The sequence below is a fragment of the Haliaeetus albicilla genome, chromosome 7 (assembly GCF_947461875.1).
Source record: "Haliaeetus albicilla chromosome 7, bHalAlb1.1, whole genome shotgun sequence".
Classification (NCBI taxonomy): Eukaryota; Metazoa; Chordata; class Aves; order Accipitriformes; family Accipitridae; genus Haliaeetus; species Haliaeetus albicilla.
Window position 1 is genome coordinate 13,043,133 of NC_091489.1, and position 21,716 is coordinate 13,064,848.

General features: G+C 41.4%; 1 protein-coding gene across 6 annotated transcripts in view; it reads left to right on the forward strand.

Annotated features, from left to right (window-relative positions):
- LOC104316278 (SAM and SH3 domain-containing protein 1-like) overlaps positions 1–21,716 on the forward strand; it is a 571,787-nt gene that overhangs the window by 360,054 nt on the left and 190,017 nt on the right. The window contains exon 1 of one of the 6 annotated variants that reach the window (XM_069786972.1): positions 12,413–12,609. The exons of the other annotated variants lie outside the window; for them this stretch is intronic. Coding sequence (XP_069643073.1) covers positions 12,565–12,609 — 45 coding nt within the window. The 5' untranslated portion in view covers positions 12,413–12,564. Of the gene's footprint in view, positions 1–12,412; positions 12,610–21,716 lie in introns of those variants that run through there. 6 annotated transcript variants of the gene reach the window in all.

Here is a 21,716-nt window from a genome sequence, read left to right on the forward strand (position 1 = left end):
TGTCAGGGGGTCACCTGGCTGAGATGTTGTAATGAGCTTGTGGCACAGCTTGGCCCATGCTGTTGCGGTTGAGTCTGCTCTGGACCAGTGCCAGGCTGGAAGAGAAGAAGTTGGGGGTGCATTTCATCGAGTATGCTGTTAATACGCTGCATGCACGCTCCTCGTTGGTACTGTGCAGTTTCTTTTTTTCTGGTCAGTTTGCTTAGTTTCTTTATCGGTTTCCTGAAATTCTCCAAGGAAAACTGAAAAGCTTTAATAGGTAATAAAATTAAGCCTTTTACAACAATAGTGAAAAAATGACATTAATTTCTCAAACTATGTGGTGCTGGGGGTTTGATGTACTAGTATTTGGGGAGGGGGAGTGTCTTAATATTTTTTATTATAATTTCTTAAGCAGTATCAGTATTCTGAGAGATACAGAATACTTACTGCAGAAGTGGGAGCACAGGAATCTCAGGTATTCTGAACCAAAACGATAGGAACTGGAAAGTCCAGGGTTGCAGGTTATTCCTGCTATGAGTGAAGGCACTGTAAGCACTCACAGACTTCGCAAGGGTGCAGAGACATCCGGGGTGAATTTCTCCTGGAAAAGAGTCTGAATTAGCTCTCTTAGTGCTTGTCTGCAGGGAAAATTTGCCAGTGTAATTAAACTGCTCTAGTTACACAGGTGTAACTCCTTGTTCGGTCACTCTTGTTTCAGGAGGAGCACCCAGCAGGGCGTTTATACCAGAGTAACCACGGCAGCGTGCTGCCATACGAGTACAGCGCGGCCATTTGCCAGCTGGTGCGTGCCAGGTGGTTGCCATCTGAGATGCTCAGGACAGCATTGCTCATGGTGAAAAAAATTGCTGAGCTGTGCCAGGGCCTTAGGCAGGACACACATTCCCATCAACGCCCTGAAAATAAACATTTTAAGTCATAAGTCAAATAATTTCCCTATGTATATAAGCTCCTTTGAAAACCTCCTATCGCAGCTTTCTTTCACGGTTCCATTTGACAAAAAGATGAGTTTAACTGTTAATATTTAGCAGGCTTCTGATGTTGGATCCTTAACCCAGTTTCTCACCACCCCGCTTTCCTACCACCCCTCTTTTTCTCCACCCTGCCCGTGACTGCAGAGTGATTCCTGACTGAGGGAAAGGCTGGGAAAGGGATGAGGTGACTAGCTGGAGGCGTGGGTGACCTGGCTCCGAGTCCTTGCTTTGCTGCAGACTTTCCATATGGTCTTGGGTAAGACAATCTCTCTGCGGTTTGATTTCTGCCCTGCGAAGGTGAGGAGCAGCATGTTCGCGACTCTGGGAAGAGTTGGGAGTTGTGATAACCACGTCAGAGAAGATGAGTTGCACAGGCTGGGCAGGCTGAGCGGTCGGGTCAGTATCATTTCCTGGGAGATAGGGACTGAAAAGTTGTTCGTTCCCAAGCCAGGCTGCTTTTCTGGAGCAAAGCCGTGTTGCCTTCCCTCCTCTTCCCTTACTGAGCAGTCTTGCAGAGCCTTAACTGCCTAAAGCACATTTCCGTTTGTCTTAATGCACTAAAAATATCTTTCTGAACAGGGATAAATCCCCTTGAAACCCCTTGTGACCCCTGATTATTACAACCTGAAGAAATAATTGATTTTTAAAGCAGGAAGGTTCATAACACTTCTCAGGTCATTTGTCTTACGAAGATTTGGCTGGAGAAAGACAAACCTCATTCAGAGAGAGATGTTCTAAAGAAGTTGACTTTTCAATGTATGAGATATCACAGTTCATTACAGGACAAGCTCTGCTATTACTGTCAATGTTTGCTAACAACAGGTTCAGAAAAATTGGCAGCACTGGATGTTAATGTTGGCTACTGAAAAAGAGAAAGAAAAAAAAAAGAAAAAAGCGCAGCGGGGGACCACCATTAAATGTGAGCTAAAGCTAGGTTGCTCTTCATGTCTTCACCATCCATGTGTAGCCTCCCATTCTTGGCCTTGTCTGGACTGGAGTTGTTATTTGGTTAGGTTTTTTTGCAGGGTGTTGCTGAACTGCTGAATATTTTGTGTGTTCATCAGCTTGCATAATTTGCTCCTACTTGTCTTACACCAGTCTCTGTCTGAGGGGGAAAAAAGCGCATATCTTATGTGGGAACTCTATTATACAGTTGTTAAAAGCAGCTGTTTGAATCCTACTATTCAGTCTTTTCTCTACTTCATTTCAAATGGGACAGTTCAGATTGTGAGTTTAGCTCAAGGATATACAATGAGGGTAATCAAACGTCTTTATATAGCCTCAAATTTGTGTCATAAAGAACTGCAAAAAAGGCATCCAAACACAACATTGAAAGTTAGATAGCAATTTATTTCTACAGTGTAATCTGGCAGCCATTTCCCTGGCCTACAACAGGCTTGGAAGTGCTCTACTGTGGTTTGTAGGCTCTAGAAAGAAAGAGATCCTTATGAACATACATGCTGATATTAAATGTACCTTCGGTGTTTCAGAATTTGTGTTTACTTGTGTAACTGTAAGCATACAATATCCCTGATATAAAAATGAAGGGATAGGCTAATATTTTATCTCTAGTCCTCTGCGTTCCCTCTTCGAGCCATACCACGTTTTCAGTGTTAGATGTCTGGCCATGGGAGAGACAAACCGTAGCTTTTTAACAGTAAATGGATGATGCTAGCTCTCCTGTCTGATCCTCGGTCAGAATAGTGGATGGGGTGATGGAGATGTGCTTAGTGGATTGGAACTGCCGGGTCCAGTCCCTTTCCTCACCCAGGCTTTGGCTGGCTTTCCTGCCCTCCCCAGGTTAGCGAACAGCTTGGGGGCAGCAGCACTCAGTCGGAATTCACCCACCCCTGTTTTCTCTTAAAAGCTGTCTCTGGTTGAGTATCCCTTTCATATTTTTTTTTATTATTATTCTTTCTCTGCAGAGAATTATTTTTTGTCAGAAATATTTCATTCTTCTTGTTTCTTTCAACATGCAAAGCAAACCAGTGCTGTGTCCTTTCAGATCACTGGTGGATCTTTTGTTGCTTTTTTGTGAGGAGGCAACCCAGGGTGGCAAAGTCAGACGGGGCCTCCGGTGCAATAGGCGCTATTGAAATGTGCCTAAAATCTGAGATGCTTTTGCAATCCTAGCTATTTAGGGGGAAGCTCACAATATATTAAATGCTTCATGGGATTTGTCTCTATGCAACTTCATTGGTGACGGAACTTGCTTGCTTGGTCTCTGTGTTGGGCTAAACAGCGATGGTGGGGATGTTTTGTTCAAAACTTGCTTTGCTAAATTAAAAAAAAAAAACAACCCAAACCACAAACACGGTACTTCTACAGCCGTATCGGGTATAAATGGTCCTCTTTGAGACCGCTGGTAAGTTTTGTAGCAAGCCTTCTCCGAACGCGTCCTCTGCGGAGATGACTACGTGTGCTCAATCCGCCGTACCTACCCCTCGGGGAGGGGTTTATCCAGAGAAGGTCCTCGTCCCCGCCGGGCGGCGGGAAGCTCCTTTCTGCGCCGCCCCCCCGCCCCGGCCGGGCGGCTTCGCGAGCGCGGGCTGACCCCTAGCGGCCAACGGCCGCCGCCGCCCCGGGCCCCGGCCGGTTGGGGAGGCGGAGGGGGACACCCGGCGCTGGCCGAGGTGCTCGCTGGGCTTCGCTCTGCCGGTGCCGGCACACCTCGTCACTTTAATTAAAAAAAAAAAAAAAAAAAAAAAGGCAAACTCCCAAAAAACCAAAGTCCACCCCCCTCCCCCCCCCAAAAAAAAACCGAACGACCCCCCCTCCCCGCCAAAAAAAGCAAAGAAAACCTAAAAAATGTCCTTTGCATTTAAATGGTAGAGCTTTGGGGCTGTGGCTGGGTTGGGGGGGGTCTTCGTTATCAGTTGCCTGGGGAGGGGAAAGCCAGCGCAGCGCTGAATCCTGCACCAGCCCGGCGTTTCCCCAGTGCGTGCTGGCCTGGGCTGGGCACAGCCCTCATTGCGGCTTTCGGGGTCTGTGGGTGCGCCGGGCTGGGTGTTGGGGTGCCTTTCTCTGGGCTGCCCGCTGTAGGGTGGGATCTGGGGCTTCTGGGGGGTCCCGCAGCATCAGTAGCAGAGAAGGAATTGGCACTGTCATTTGCTTTTGTGTTTCAAAAGAAGTAAACGTTTGTTGAAGGAATACCCCGTGTCTGCTGAAAAAGTCCATGCCAAACAGCCTCTTCCTTCCCCCTCCACTCCCCCCCCCAAAACCCCAACAAAATGAAGGAAAAAGGAAGAAAACCATAGGACAGCTTAACTTAAACAGGCCAAAGAAGAAGGGAAAGCATGATTTGCTTATGTACAAGATCGCAACTTAAACACGATATAGAGGAAAGAGCTGATATTTTGTCCTGACTTAATAATCATAACTTTACTTGTGACTTTTTTTCCAAAAATGAAATAGTTCTGATAAGGATGATGGTGTGGCTTAAATAATTTAGCCATTCGAGCTTTTCTTTCAAATTATCTGGCATCTAATAATTGAAATGAAGTTCTGTCTTTGGCTTTTTTCAAGGCCTAGATTTGAAACTACAGCTTTATTTGCCATTTACAGCCACTTCACATCAAAAATCACTACTGTAAGGTTGCTAGTATTTGTGTTGTATTTTGGTTTTGACCACTGCAAGTTCACTAGTCTGTTTATAGCACAGAAAAGTTGTTTCATTGTGTCCTTTCCTGCTATGCCACACTACCTTTCTGAAATCAATGGAACCAAGCACACTGGAAGAGAGAGGAAATTTTGGGGTGTTTATGATATTCTGGACTGAAATAGATGAAGCAACTGAGTCCATCATGGTTTATGATGGGAACTGTGGGTATAAACAAAATGCTAAGGGATTCCATTGGTGCGAAGAGATTTTGATTTCCCTGTTACTAATGCCAGACATTTAAAAACAAACAAAAAAAAGGTTTATTTACCTTATTACATTTATATCTTTTAGGCGTTAGACTTCATGTCCCTTCTCTGTGACACTGAGTACTTAAAACATCATCATATTCTTCAAGAAAACTAAGCTTCTCATAAATAACATGATTCCAGCAACTGAAGCTTTAAAAAGAAAGCTATGGTTATATACCTTTGAGAGAGAGCTCAAAATTATGGAAGTTATGTTAACTAAATGGTAGCATTGTTGTTTGGGGGGGTTGTGCGTCATTTTTAGTTATCAAAGCATCTATGGATATTGTATATAGATAATCGGGAGTGAGACTGACCAACAATACTGCTACATACTGTTCTATTAAAGACAGATGCTGGGGGAGGGATGGGGATACAACCACCGTTTTTGCCAAGAGCCAGATCAGGACTATACTGACTTCTAGCCTTGGGCATTTTTTTCCCATCAACTATCAAACCCTGACTTATCCTTCATAGAGTACTGTCAAGAAGTTTGATAAATACCTTGCTGATTATTCATATACTTTATATAATTCTGGCTTATTTTTGACAGGTAATCATATCAGTCTTTGCTGCAACCTAGCTTAGGCTATAAATGTTTTTCTCATGGTGCCTGCTTGCTACGTTAAGTTGAACACAGGGACTGTCTGCCATAGATGGAGAGAAAATGATGCTGCATGAGAAAATGATGTTTAAAAGTCTCTGTTTGCAAGTCTGAACAGGAGAGAGGAAGTGTGTTGTTTACTGGGGTGGACTTTATACAAGAACAAATCAACTTCTTTTTGTTTCTGGTCAAGATCTGTTGGCTGAAAACTACTTTAGCTTCTAGGGTTTAGGATAGTAATTCCAACAATTGGTAGCAGCCTCCTAATAATGGGCAAGAAAGTTGTGTAGGAAGCTGGCAACATGAACGATGTAATTTACGAAGCTACTGGAAAGTTCAGAGTAAGATGACTTTTTCCTCTCTCTTTCTGTCTTTTTTGGTAAATGAGATGATAACTTTTTTAAAAATCACTATCAACCTTTACTGCATTGTTTCTAAAAAACCATATAATGTTCATATGTAGCTAGGCCTGACCGAACAAAGGGCATTAGTGGCTTTCTGCTCCACCTTCTAGCATGGGCAAATTGTAGAATAATGTACTGTATAAGAAATTCATGTAAGCACAAACCCACTTTTCACAGAGATTGCTGGCGTCACTGCTCTGGAGGTAGCAGAGCTGCCTAAGGGTTTTCTCTTCCCCCTCTGGAGTGGCAGCACTGTGTGTACACTGCCTGCAACATACAGCACAGTGTATATTGTCAACAACCTGAGTACACAAAACTTGGATCAGATGAAAGTAAGGCAGCTAGCAGACATCAGGTATTTTCAAAAGAAATTTTTTTGTTCTGATTTGATTTGAGCTTTAACTAAGCTTAAAATTGCTGTTGTTAGTCTCTCTAAGCTGGTGAACTCAGCTAAGGAAGAAATACTGAGCCATTTCCTTGGAAAGTAGCTAAAAATACATTTTTAAAACAGTGAATATTTTATTGTGCACTCCTTCATTCCACACAACCCCTTGTTTTACTTCTGTTAGTGTCCAAGTGCCATGATCTGTGCATGGGACCTGTGAGCACAGATAAATGTCTTCAGTTAGCCTGGCTCTAGATGGAGAGCAACGCCATCTGCTACCTCTAATTCGCAGCCCCAAAGGCCGTAGATCTGATCTACAGGAATGACTTTGTGCTCCTCTGCTTGCAATATTTCTTAAACATTTATCACACCTCACATAGGAGTTGATCTTGATGTCCCAGCTTTGTTGCAGCAGTGAAAGGACACCTGCTACTGCAAATTTTTATTCATACCATGGTTTTCTGCTACAGGATCTATAAAGAGGAAAAGAGCAATGGGAACTCTTCCCGTCAGCACCCCAATTTCAAAAAGCAGCATTTTTTCCTGCAGGGAGAAAAAAGGAGAAAGAAAAAAAGCATAAATAGTTGGAAAACTAAAAGCAGCATTTCCTTGCTCCTCCATTTTGGCATGAGCATCTGGGAATGTGACAAAGTTTGGGTACTCATTGATGCTGAATACCTGTGTATGGGTTTGTGGAGGGTGAGGCTGCTGACCTGTGCTTTGAATTCCCAAACCTGCCGTGAACTTTACCAACCTCACTTAGTGTCCCAAGCCCTCTGAAGACTCCATGCTCTCACTGTGTTGTAAATTAATGAAAAAGAGGACTGAAGAAAATGCAGTTAAAGTGGTGATAAAGTTTTTCCTAGCCAAATTTTGTCCTGACCCTTACAAATCTCTGTAGTGTAACAAGCAAGGGTGACTGGTAAAATTAGGGTTCCCTTAGCACAGCTCTGTCCAGATTTACTAATTTACTATATAGTTTGCATCTGGAGTCACTGTTAGAGATGTTGGAGACCTTTCTGCCCCATTTCCTCTTTATCAATTACCAGAGTCCTTTCTGTTGTATTCTCATGTACTGCTCTGTAATAAACACGGAAAAGAACTCCTCTCACCCCTCAGACTTTGTAGTTAGAACTGTTACCATTTCATGTAATAATTCTTAAGTGTAAAATTGAATCCAGTGTTAGAGAGTTTAGTTAGAGTTCAGAACTGTAGGATTTTATGATCAAAACTCTCTCGGTATTTTGTGACCCAAAGGGTATTTTGGAGTGTCAAAGGAGATCACATGCACTGATAACAGGGGGGATTTATAGCACGGTTGTGTTTGACCACTTATCTTTGTCTCAAACAATCCAAAACAATTATTTTCAAGTATCTTCTAGTGTGGTACATAGCATACAATAATTTTCAATATCCAAGGTCTAGAACCACCATTGCTGCTTATACCTCTACTACACGTCTAGCTCCTCTCTTATATTTTAACTTGATAAGTCTGATCCAGATTCCATTGGCATTAATGAAGAACGCTTATTGACTTCAATAATCTTTGAATTGCATCTAGTATCAACCACATTAACATAATCAAGTGAGAGGCGATTGTTACGGATGCATTATTTAGCACTGATTGGGAAGGTACTGTCAGCTCCCAGTGTCAGCTGGTGTTAGATGTTATTTTATAAGGGCTTGATTATTAAATTACTATTGCAGGCTGTGAATCTTTTAGTTGTGCTTTCACTTTTTACTCTGCAATATTCTGTATTTATGTTTATAGTTCCCCTAACGTGTACGTTGGAAGGGTTCAGCCACTTTATATGATTTCCAAATCTGTAATCTCTTCTTCTGTGAAGTGGCATTTCTTACAAACCTGAGTGAAGTGAGGGCCACAATGTGCCTCATACTGCTCTCTGCATCACGTAGTGAGACGCGCCCTGCATCGCTGCAGATAAGGCTTTGACTTGACAGTGCTCATTCGTGCATAAAGTGGGAGAAGGAGTATGCCAGGTTTCTGATGCTGCTCATTCGAGTCAGACTCCTGGCACACAGTGCTCCTTAGCTTGGAAGTCGCTGAAGGCCATGAAGACAAAGAATATCAAACTGCTGATGCCACGTCCTGGAATTACTTCCTCAAGCCCTGTTCAGGGGCTGTGATCAGCAGTCTTAAAACAGGCAATTGCAAGTGGGAAGCAAGATGCTGGCAGGTCACACGCGTATAGCAAAGCTCTGGTCCAGCTGGTTTTAGTGACGGTGTTCGGTGTTGCCCTGTGCGCTAGAGGCTCTGCCTGTGCCCAGGACGTGAGCGCGGTTGGGTTGGTACATGCAATAACATGTGGGGTTAAGTTTTTTAAAATCAGCGTTCAGCTTGACTGAATCTAGAAATACTCGTGGTGCCAGTTGCCACCAGTTTAAAACCTATACTTGATCACAACTTGAGTGAGCAAATGCAGAGGCCATGGTGGTGTAGGAATAGGAGACAGGATACTTTCTGCAGTGATAACCTCAGTTTTGTTAAGCCTTAAGGGGCAGTTAAATAAAGTTTTATTGGTGATCAGGGTTTTTCTCCAAGAAGCTGCAGGGGACATAGACCTCTGCTGCAGGTCAGCTGCTTGCCTTCCAGGAGCAGGTAATTTGTTTTTAGTGAAGTCCAAAATTATTAACTGTCATATTAATTAATGTATATACTTGTGCCAGCAGCTAGAAGAATTTCACCCAAGATCCTAACCTTCAGGCTGATGGACTTCTGTGCCACTGTGAGACTTCATCAGTCAATAGAAGTCCGTCTGCAACCTTATTTCAGTTTGCAAAAGCCAGACCACACCCCGTAAACCAGACATGCAATCTTCCTCTGCCTTGTCAGATCGGAGTGAAGATGCTGGAGAATAATGTGGTTGAAATTTGGGGACAATGAAACGTGTGGATGTTGTATTGGGCACAGTAGTATCGCAGTGGGCTGTCTTAATCACCCAGAGGATAAGGGCAACCTGCAGTGTTACACCAGGAGGTGACAAAGGCCCCTCGCTGGGGCGCGTTGCTGCACTGCCACAGCTGAGAGAAATTTGTCTGTGACTGTGGCACCGAGGTCTGCTTCACAAATAGGTCATTAAAAACAGAGTACACTTGCACTTGCTACAGCAACCAAACCTCAGAAATCTTTCTCACAAATTAAAGCAGGTAAAGTGTGCTGAAGCACCAAGGAAAAATATTTGTAAGAAATTAGTATAAGTGCCTGATTTTAACGTGTAGCTATTTACATAGGTATTGAAATTAAAATACAAAGTTGGGGGGTGGGGGTGTTCTGCCTGGTACAGGCAAAAGCATGGAGCTAGATGATGGACATGTGAAAATGTTCAAACCATATTTGGGGGGGGATCAATATAAAAGAACTTCAAGAAGGGTCCATAAAGGTGATTTACTTTTCACCTTTTTCTGGCTTACTGCAGAAAAATGTAATTGAACTTCAACTGGTCTCTGAATTATTTGGTCTTCTGTTAAGGTAGCAGAGAAAGACCTTTGATAGATGTTTATTATGGTCCTGATGGAACATTTTATGCTGTGTAGCACAAGAATCAAGGGAGAAAAAAAGAAAAAATAGACTTTTAAAGATGGTTTCTACTGTGTGCCATTTCACCTCTGTGGTTTTCCTTGCTGTCTCTATTCCAAGTTCCTGCTTATAAGATCCAGTAGTGCACAAGCTGCCATCACTTGCCCTTTGCTTTTCTATTTCACCCACCCTCTCCAAATATTAGTTTGAAACCAAGAATTCAGTCACTTAGCATTTTCACCGCAGTATTTCTAACTGTTGAAATTGTTTTCTAGTTTTTGAAATAACTGATCTGAGGTAATTTTCCATGTAAATTATATTTCATAACACAAATTCAAATGCTCCTCAAAATGAAATGACTAAGTAAAATAAAGTAACGTTATTATGGTAAAGTAATGGATCTACAAAAATTCCTTAGAGCTTACAGTGGAGCTCAGCGACAGGACGTATTTCCAACCCACTGGGTTTAATGTACATGGTTCAAAACAACAGATAAAGTATTGGAGACTTCATGGTTGTAGCTGGAAAGCCCAGAGGCTTAAGGATCTTTTGCAATAGGACAAAGATGTCTGCATTCCACAAAATGCCAGAAGAATTATATTCATTTGCCAAGTTGCAGGATTCACAGAATAAAGCAGGAAAACCATACATGCCAATAAAGAACAGTTTAGTAATTTTTGCAAATCAAAGAGCTTGAAAAGCTCTAATAATAGATTTATTGCTGAACAACATCCTTTGTGATTATTTATTTCTGGACAGACACAGGATGATCAGCATCCTGATTTATTTCATTTTGTTTGTATAAGTAGAACACTGAAGTGATTAACTGGGAATAAGTGCTGATTAAAGGTGCATCTAATTTTATCCCACATTGTTTGGGGATGACATAGACTCGGGAAATCTGAAGTCAGATCATTGGATTGTAAATGTTGATCGGTGTGTTAAATAGTGCAAGTATATTCCAGGCCAAAGTGTGCAGTCAGAGTCTGGTATGGATGTTTTACTAGCCTGGGCAACACAATTGGGTGTAAACTTGGCATTTTCATTCTCCTTTTCATTTTGTCCCACTGATCTAATTAAATGCTGCTTGAAAGTGCATAACTCGTTCAGGTTGTAATACCGTAGATGATATGCTATTATATTGTATTATTAGGTATCGTATATATAGGTAGAATTTCCAAAGCTGTAAGAAGGCGTAAGGCTTTTCTTACATTTTTAATGATTTAACGGGGTGATAGCATTACTTCTTCTTACCCAGGGAAAACCACCGGGTAGGTGTTTCACAGCCCAGCTGTTGAGGGCTCGCTCCAGCTGTGCACCCCCCCCCAACAGAAGCTGCTCGGGCTCCCCTGGGACCGCTCCTCGCTGCCATCCATATTCTTACTTGGCTTTTCCTGTCCGCTTCTCGTAGTTACAAGAGCCAGCAGGCACAGCAAGGGCGTCAGAGGAAGATGTTAAAGACAGGAGGATGTTGTTAAAGATGGGAGCTTGGCAGAAAATGTAAGCTTCTAAATGTTAATGCTTGGAGCTGTGGTCAACTTTCATCTAGATTGTCTCAGCAATTTCCAAGCCACAGCACCTGCAGTGTCCCAGCTCATTAGGAAATGTCAAGAGGTGCAGAGTGAGTACTACCTCAGACCTCAATGTGTCAGAAAAAGCAAAAAATTGCAAATAAAAAAAAAGGTTATCTGATCAGTCTGGTGAGGGCTTGATGGTGATGTAAAGGTCTGCAACAGCATTTATTTGCTTGGAATGATATTTTTAGTGTGGGTCTTGAAAGATTTTGAACCTTCACAAGGTTAATCTGTGAAGGCAGCTGACCAAAAGCTTTAAAGACAGGCAGATGAAATAAATGACAAATCTTGCACTGGAGTCTCCTAACTAACAGGCGGTCTTTAGGTTGTTAGGTATTTCCCCCCCTTTTCAGTTTACTGCAGAGAGTTGTTACTAAATTCTGCAGCCTCTATTCTTGGGGCACAGACAGGTCTGCATGCCTATGGAGAAGAAGACACAGCGTTTAGATTGTCCCTGGATCTTTTTATCCCCATTTCTCCAAAAACGCACTGCAAATTCTTCTGTGTTTTCTTGGAGTTTGGGAATTTTTTTTTTCAGTTGTTAAAAGTGGCAAATATAAGCACATTTAAATATGTTTTTGTAACTTCTTCCTATCGCAATAGTTTTGTGCATTAATCCAGTAATGCATTGTGGCAGCCTAGATGTTTTTAACGTGTGGTTTATGATGAACTTTATGATATTTATATACATAGCAAGCAGGAATCCACAGTTACGTTCCATACACAGAATGTAACTTCATACACCTTAGGGACTTACACTTCAGAGGCTTTTAAATACAAGCCTCTGGCTTGAAGCTATCTTTCTCTTGGCTGCACATAGCACCCAGTAAAAGTTTGTATCTGGCACGTCATTTTTGAGGTGTGGCAAAGTTATAGATGGTAATACGAGTTGAAGTTTTACAAATGACTATGTTAGAGACATGTATGAATCCTTGAGTTCCTTTATTATACGTTGTGCAAGCATTCAGTTAGCTGAGGCATACTTTGCTTTTGAATCATAAGGAAAATGCCACTACCCAGCTTGCTTGCAAACTCGTTTGCTTAGAAGCCTCATTGCATCAGCGAAAACAACAGTGCATGTTTAGAGTGCTCTGTGGAGCACAATGTTTCCTTTTCTTCATTCCGTAATTTAAATGATTGGAGCAATACTTTTGACAAGGAAGAAATAATTTCATTGTTATGGATCATTTTTCACGTGAAACTGAGTTTTGGAATAAAGTGATGGTAAGTAAACCATGTGAGTGGGGAAGGAGGGATTATTTTTGTTCCGAGTTTTATTCAGCAGTGTCTGAAAACTAAGATGGAAGTGATTTTGGTATTCTGACTGCAGGGTTATATGGTTTTTATTAAGCGGAAAACATAATATAATGATTAAAAAAGGGGTGAGACAGTAACAGGCATGCTTGCTGTCGTGTTCCATGGGGAAGTGGAATGTGATTTCTCTTTTAATATCGAGATACAAATCTGATTCACAGTTAGTTCATCTGACTTCTTCTGAAAGGGAAACATGTCAGCTCATTAAATAGATGCGTTTTTGTCTAAGCAGCTGCTTTTAACGTAATAGTAACCTAGATTTTCAAAACAATGTGTGAGATTGCTATCTAGATATTTGAAGAGGGCTTTTTTTTTTTTTTTTTACTTTTAAAAAAAGAAAAATAAAACCAAAGCCTAATTTTATTTCACATAGGGAGAAACTTTTAAAATGACTAATTATGATTGTTCTCTTTCTGGGAACTGCATTCTCTGTATTCATTGTATTCTGCATGTTCTGTAAGTAGCCATTTTCTTTTGTTTCTTTTTTCTCTCTTTTTTTTTTTTGCCATCAAAATGCAAATAATACTTCAGTCATTGAATTATCGATTTCATCCAAGAGAGAGGGTGGGTGTTTTTAAGTCCAAGTTTCGCCCATAAGAGTTAAAAGGCCAGACAAAATAATGCTGCTTAAGTATAGGGAGGTAACCATACGCATAGCTGCAGGTTAGGACAAGTAAACTTTATTGTGCCTTCTCTTGTTGCTGATGGTAATCAAGACATTCATATTAGCCTGATGAAAAGAAAAAAATCAGCTAGAGGATTTCTAAAGTAACTTAAGGAATACTTTTTTTCTGAGGGAGAGAGGCATGATCTAGCTGCTAAAACGTATAATCAGTGTGTCTGGCTTATCGTCTCAGGCACTGCCACAGGCAGCCTTAGATGAGTTTGAGGAAGCCACCGTATAACCAATGTTACTACACTTGCTTACAAAGTGAATTGTACTTTGTTCACGTAGTAAGGTATGCCAGCAAAATCTTTCGGTTTACATATTTTTAAAATACCAGTGACTTTTGTCTCCTTCATAGGGCTGCTATGACTCTTACTCCATTGGTGTATTTACTCTTTGATGACACCGTTTCAGCCATCTCCAGGTCTTTCCTCCACAGGCAGCACTGCAGTTGAGGGGGAGTGATTAATGTAAAACTTGTTCAAATTTGCAAGGACTTCTTTTTATTTCCTTGTTTTAAAAAAGACAACTAAAGTAACTGTTTGGCTGTCCAACTGCTGAAAATACAGGAGTACGTAACGAACCTGCATTGTGAAGATGTATGAGTTAAGCTAATCTTTTTCCATATAATTTAGTTCAAGTTTGCAAGCTACGTAGTTCTTAATTTTGCTGTCTTGTATATACAATTTGTACAAACGTCATTAGCTCATGACAGCAGGTTTGCAAGTAGAAATGATCGTCCTGTTGAACCTTTAGGCCATGATCATGCAATCTGGTTGTAAACCAAGAGTTTTGTGGGTAAAGACAACCTCTGTGGTTGTCTGAACATACATATTGAGTGGGTTTCCCTGCGTGGAAGTTACCTTTGCAATTTAGTTATTTCAGGCAAGCTTGTGTCCAGTGATGGCTTTGGGCATGTGTCTCCTTCATGATTTGCTAACTGGTTTAAATAATTAATCTTAAAAAAATAAAACTGAGAGAGCAGGTCAGCTTGTTCTCTTTTTGCAGTGACGGCGGTTTTGTTACTGCTGTTCTCCCAGAACAGTAGCACTTCCATCTTCACTTGACTGTACTCTCCTCTCTGGTGAGCTCTCTCTGCCAAGAGCAGAGCCCTGAGCTCAGAGCTGAGCTTTGTAAACACTACATGAAGAAGATGCAATGAAAACTCCTGTCTACAGGATTTCCCATCTCTTGAAATCAAATTTTTGAATAAGTGCCCATGTTTCCTAATGTTTTCCTGTCACAGAGCATTGCTTGTAGGAAAATGCAATTTTCTTCATTGTTTATTGCACTTGAACACAGCTTAATAATTTAAAATGTCCAAAGGAACAAAAATGATTTTGGAAAAATAGGGCTATGGCTGTGTGAACACTGTAATTTTCAGGAAGGATTTTAAAAGAAAGGAGCCTGGAAACATTGGTTGTAATTTCAAAACAAAACAGCAAATGCATTGTATTCCTGTGGAAGAAGCCAGCTAATTGTCACAAAGACGATATGCCAGTGTCCACATTGTTAAGCGAGGTTTGCAGTAAAACTGCTGTGCTGAGCTGAGATCTGGAGGGGATTCTCAAGTCACTCTGCAGAGTATCTCAGTGCTGGAAGCTGGTGAGCTGGTTCCCCGTGTGTCTTTGAGGATGGGGTTGTCTAGCCAGCTTGGCTGAGAGTGAGTCAGGATGGCTGGTCCATATGGAATCACTGGACTCAGCCACGTCCCTTGTCAAAGATAAAAAGAAGAAAACGCTTTGAGGCATGCTAATGCTTCAAAGGCAGTAGTGGACCCATTCTCCTGATCACAGGCATTTTGCTTACCTCCGTTCCAGTTTTGAGTTTTGGTAAAGAAATACATGATAACCAGAATGTGGCTAATGACATCAGTATAGAAAGTGTAACAGCGGTAGAAAAGTGTTTAATGCTATAGTCATTTTATGTTGAAAACTGGGGAGTGAGAGAGGTCATTAGAGCAAAATGGCTGCAATCAAACCCTGTGGAAAGATTGGGATCTTTTTTCTTCCTCAGTTCCCATTAGATGCTGGTTTGCTGCCTTTTTTGTTTCTTTGTTTCTATGAGTCAGGTTTGAACTGTGACTCTCAACAAGGGCAGATGAATGTGGAAGGTCTCTTGACTCCCCTTCGTGGCTGCTGGCGTCCTGAGCCCAAGCATCGCTCTTGCAGGCTCAGGGGTGCCCTGCCATCCTTATTAGCTGCTGGACCATTTAATTTGGGGTGCAGCTAGTCACGAACAAAATTTCTTAGTGAAGGGGGTTTTCTTCGTATAAATTCAGAACTGCTGTGGTGTGACAGTTGGTGTCAATGCAGTGTTTGAAATGGGCTGAGAGAAGGAGAGTATAAGAGAAAAACTGTTAATTGTCAGGTCATGGGTTCATGGGGTCTGTCTAACCATAGGAATAGGATGTGCCAGTGTTTGCTATTGGCAAGTTCAGTGTCACTCTGCTAAGATTTTGGGGATGTAGTTCAGAAACTTGGCTCTGCAAAACTGTAAATGAACTGCGTGTGGTGCCAGCTTCACCATACAATGGAAAGGGTGATCACACTTTAATTGAAGTGCTTAAAGTAAAAAGATAAGCTAAAAAGTACTTCAGCAATAACATAAATAAAAGCACTAGTAGGTTTTAAACATGAATGCTGAAGAAGTAATCATTTAAGAAAAAAGCAACCCTTCTGAACTCAGCAGGTTTTCTGCAGTCTCAGGTGTAGCGGGGGGGAAGCCTCATTTGTAAGCTTGGGCGCAGCAAGGGAGTGGGCTGCATCTTCTCCTTGTTCCAAATTCTGGAAATGCTGATTGTCGCCAGCTTCCCTTGCCAAGCAGAAGTCCCATCATTTTCGAGAGGCCTGCTCTTGTCTGCATACAGTCCACCAACATCTGAAATGCTTTACCCATCACTGACCAGGTGGAAAGTTCCAATTCACATGTGTGAAGAAACTGCTGATCCATTTGCATGATATGCCACAGTCCCACTGCTTTTTGTGTAGTTAGTAGATAGCAAAAGATACTGAAATATATTTTTCCGTAGTAGTTGCATATAAAATGACTTTTTTCTCTCCCTTCCTCCTAATTTTCATTCCCATTTTTCAACATCAATTTATATTTTGTGTTACTTTTTCATCCCATCTATGGAACTGAAAGCACTGTATCTACTGCATTTGTTTTCTGTCAAGTCATCCAAATTCTAAAAATCCAAACCCAACATTTACAGGTAATCTGCTCATCTGGAAGCCGGTAATTTTTTTAGAATCAGGTTGGAGGCTATATGCTTCCCCAGAGAAAAGACACATATATTGATGTGTTTATGCTTTGCAATAATAATATTTGTCCATGTGAGAAAGTGTGAAGTTTTTTTCTTCTGCCACACCATATGGCTTATGACTATTTACAATCCAAACAATAACAGCTGCTGCTGAGTAAGAGAATCCATTCCTCTGAGCGGGAGATGGGCTGAGTAGCGAATGACAAAGTATACGTCCACAGATGTATTCCAAATATCCTCATTTACCACTCAACATCCTGTCTATCATTCTCCTCTTGGAAACTGTTGGAGCTTTTTTCCTTATATGCTTAGCTAATGGAGAGGGCTTTGACAGCTTGTTTGGGGAGTTTGGGAGCAGGTAGAGAAGCTGTGTCTGATGATGGCTATCCAAATGGGAGAAGGGAAGGAGCACCTGGTTGGGTGCCTAACAAAATGAAAATGTGAATCATGCTCTTAACCCCTTTCAAAGAAAAAGCAGTTGACTCTTAATAAATTAGAAATTTCTAGCTGGAAGAATAAGCTAGGCAGTCTTTAGACTTTTAAAATGTGGGTCACTTCGTGCCCTTCATTGATGGCATGCCTGAAGTTTGGAATTCCATATTACAAAGACACATTTTGGATTTCTCAGCCAGTATCAGTTGTTTAGGGCTCCTATCAGTTGCCTGTTTGAGCCTCTGTTTTTCTGCAGTTTTCTGCTGGCCATTTTGATAATTCCTGAATTTTTGTATCAGGCATTGTAAGAGGTGACTTACCATTGTCAGTCATTCCTGTCAACAGCAAGAGGATAATTTCCAGATATTATACAATTGGGCTACATGCCTGGCCTTCACCTACAGTGCTCTGATTGGAAATGGCATTTAAAGCATGTCTGTGCCTGTCAGTAGGTTCTCATATTTGCACCAAGTTGTTCATGTACCTGCTCTTTCCCAATAGGTTAGACAATTGGCACATTATATTTATTATGACTTATCTCATAAAAGCATATTCCAGGGAGAATGAAATGTTCGGGGGGGTATTCCCCGGGTATATTCTTCCTGTCACGCAATAATCTAACGGTGCTCGTTAGCAAAAAAAGAATTGCAGGTTTCTTGCAGTTGATGCTTTATCTGCCATGAAGCTTTTGCTGGTAAATAAAACCCACTGGATTTCCTCCGACTTCAGAGTGCATTGAAAGGTAGCTATGAATAGAAGTGATCACACTTTCTAACAGCATTTACTGTTACGGCGGAGCCTTCTCATTGAAAAGCCTTAAAATTAAGGCAGATTAATTCCTTGACAGCATATATAATGAGTTCTATCATTTACATTTTATTTTTTTAAATGTATCTGTAGCACTCCTGTGCCACTGGGAATTTTTTATGTCAGGGCTACAGCTACCATAGAAACAAAAGGACTAAGACGAACTTTCTGAGCCTTACTGGTAGTTAGGCTGGCAGCCCTGAACCTCACTGCCTCGACAACCCTTTAATTTGGATGCCCTTGTGGTCATCTTACAGAGAGATATTTTTAACTTAAATAGTTTTCTTCCCTCTGCTTGGTGTGAGCAGGTCTCCATCTCAGACTCTGCTTTACTAAGGTCAACGGCCTCTGCTCCTCTCCTCACATATGATAGATGCTCTGTTGCCATGATTTCGCTGGCTGCTTACAATTTCTCATTCATGACTGTGTGGTGACCAGAAGGGTTTTGAAGAAGGGACCCCACAGAAATGCGTAGGCATTTGTGACCACTGAGAATGACCTGTAGGGCACATCCCATGTGCCAGTTCAGCAAATAAATAAAGTGAGGCTCCAGGTAGATACAGGTCAAATCCCTTTATTGTAGAGCCTAAGCAATCCTGCTTATAGTTAATGAAAAATCCCCTTTATAAATCTAAGGGCTGTGATATGGCACCACATAGTTTTGATTCCATAATTCATGTGCTGAGTCAGCTCATTCCCACATGATGGAAGGAGTTACTTGAGAACATGCGCCTCGGTATGAATTTCATTTCACTTGCCAGAGATAAAATGGAATTACCAGAAATATTTGTATGAAAAGTCATAAGTACAGGCTTAATCTACATCAGTGCTATGGGAAAGAGCTTCTAACATATTCCTACCAGAAAAATGGTGATAGGTACCATCTCCTGCCCCATTTATGCTTCACTAGAAGAGACAAATTACTTCAGCTTTCTTGGATCAATGCAGCTGTGCCCAGGTTAAACTTGGAACTGCGTGGAGAGAAATCAATACAAAACAACTGACAACAAAAATGGCAGATGGGAAAAATTGCTCTGTATAAACTAAGGCTACATTTTGTCATGGCCTTTGCCTGCCAAAGCTGTTCTGTGAGCAGTAACAATGGGTTGCATAAACAAATTTAAGGGATTGATGGAATTTGATTTCATGCTTTGTTCTTGCTAGCTGTCTGCTATGTTAAGCAGAGAATCCATTTCAATATCCACTATGCAAAATTCTCGAAACAGCTGTGATTATTTACTTCTAGGGTGCTGCCTAGGGATAGCTGGGCTTGTTGGCAACTCTGCGTTAGAGCAATCAGTGTCAAGAAATCACCTAGTGAATAAAATTGTTTTGCTGACCTGTGACATGATTTGATGCCATTAATACCAGATGTTGAAGCCTCTGCTCCTCCTCCAGTCCTGCTCTTAGTTCATACAACACTGAGATGAGAATTTGCTATTGAAAGCTGTCTCTGCTTCCTAAGCCGGGAATCCATGAGCTTCATCTGTAGAGGAAAGCCGCTGTATTGGCTTAACTAAGGGAACATCCATATGGGCTGTTGACTTCATAAAACAAAAAGCATGTTGTCACACTGTCCAAATGCAAAGACTGAATTTACACCATCCCTTCCTGCTTTGGGATGGCTTTGGAAACACTGTAGAAATAAGTCACAGAGCTTATCAGCTATCAGCTTATTGCTAACAGCTTTGCAAGCTAGTGAAATTGAGCATCTCCTGCACAAAGGCAGCCTTGCATATTAAAATTGCTTATGTTTGGGACTTCATAGGTGTTGTCTGCATTTTGGTTTCAGACCAAGAGGCTAGAATCTAAGAGAGTAATCTCTCACATCCCATACACTTGCTTTAGCGTAGCAAGTTAGAGCAAGAAGCTTTGTTTGGACAGCATCCCAGTGAGACAGCGTAGAAAGCATGGAACTAATTAATGTCAGGAACCTGTACCTTAATGTGAATCCTAGTGTCCTGGAACTGCTGAAGCATACCTCTCAGAACTCTGCTTCTGGAAGTTAGATACTGATTTGCCCAGAGACCTTTGCCACGACCCAAGTGAGTGATCTGAATGTGCTTACACAATAACCTTGCGAAAGCGTGTCCATTAGCATCAGGCAAGCAGCTCCAATAGCGATTGTTCGTATGGTTCTTACTTGGCGTGCCAGAAAACATTGAGCAAGGGATGAGGTAAGAGGGAATTTGGGGAGGTCTTCTCTCCGTCTTACTCAAAAGTAAAGAAAATCCTGCTTCTTCAATCTCCTGTCTGTAAGGGATCTTCTCTCCTGTGTTTCCACAGGCTAATAGTATGAGGCCTCATTTTATTGGAAAATACAAGGTAGGGGATAACAAGACAATGCAATAACAGAATCTTACAAGAGAAGAATTGAAGTGCAAATCCTGTGTCTTCTTCCTTTCCTCTCCAGAAATGCCCCATTTCTTAGCTCTGCCAGCAGCAGGGACGGCTCAGCACCGCCGCAACTCCAAGATCCTCGGGGCAGCCTCAGGGCCCACTGTACCACAGGAAAAGCATTTTGGGCCGTTCCCACCCGCATGGCTGTCACTCCATATCTTGAGAGTGCAAAAGAGTCAATCGGTGCCGCAAGCGAGGTTCCGACAGGCTGGGGGCTGTGCACGGGCAGAAGGGTTGGCAAGGCTTCAAGCATCTGCATGATCTGCTTTAACACAGGCTATTTTAGATTTAAAATGTGCCTGAACTGTCATCCTAGACTAATTCCTGCAACGTGAATTGCACTTTATAGTGCCATTGATCTCATTATTTCTACAATTTCATTCCTTTTATTGTGAGTGTTGTCTGGGGTGGGGGACCAAAACAAAAAAAAAATTAAAAACCAAAAAACCCCGCCAAACCCCAAAACTCTGAACAATTTACTGATTTACTGTTCACCACTTTCTGCTGTCACAGGATGAACTTACTTTCCCCAATACCTTTACTAAACCGGCAGTGCATATCCCCTGTGAAAAACCTCCAGCTGTTACAAGAATTTCTAATGTATATCTTTGAAATCCATCTTTTTCCTCTTGATTTAATAGCCTTCTAAGCTATTACTTCAAAAGGGGATGTTGCCTATTTTTTATTTCTTGGGTTCAGTAGTTAGTGATAAATGAATCTCGAGAGAGAAAATAACTGAAGATGATGAATAGAAGAAAAATGTTCATTATTAGCTCAGGCAGAAAATGAATCCCTTTTCAGAAATTCAGAAAGTTGATAATAGTGGATTTTTTTTTTTTTTATAGATGATTAGCCTCATGACAAATCTATCACTTTGCCTTCTCAAACAAGTATGATATGTTTTGTCTTTTTTTCCTCTTGACAAGGGAATTCATGACATAATGTCACCCTGTTGGAAAATGTGTATGTTTCTGGTAATTACTGGAAAATGATGGTGTTCTTTATTTCCATATTACACAGGGTGGTTGTGATTAAAAAGTTAAGACATTGACATGCAAGAAAGTGCTGGGATAAGTCAGTTAATTTCTTTTAGCTGCAGCAGACATTTTTCTGTGAGAAGACATACTACCACTTGCACGTGCTTAACTGTTTAACAGCAATCCCTGCACAAACCAGAGTGGTGATCCCACACAGCTGCTGAATTTCTGTGCTATCTTCAGCGAAGGTACCCCATCCCTCATGTAAATTTTTACATCATAGGGAACTCTGCGATACCTTTTATTATCACCACACAAAGCAAAAAAGAAAGAACTGTCGTCTTATCCATTTCCAGGTCTGTATGTATTATTTTCAGAGATGCAGAGATGAAACATCATCTAAGCACCCGTCCCCCTACAGTGATGCACTGCATTTGAAACTCAAGCAGAGAACAAGATGTCATGCTGT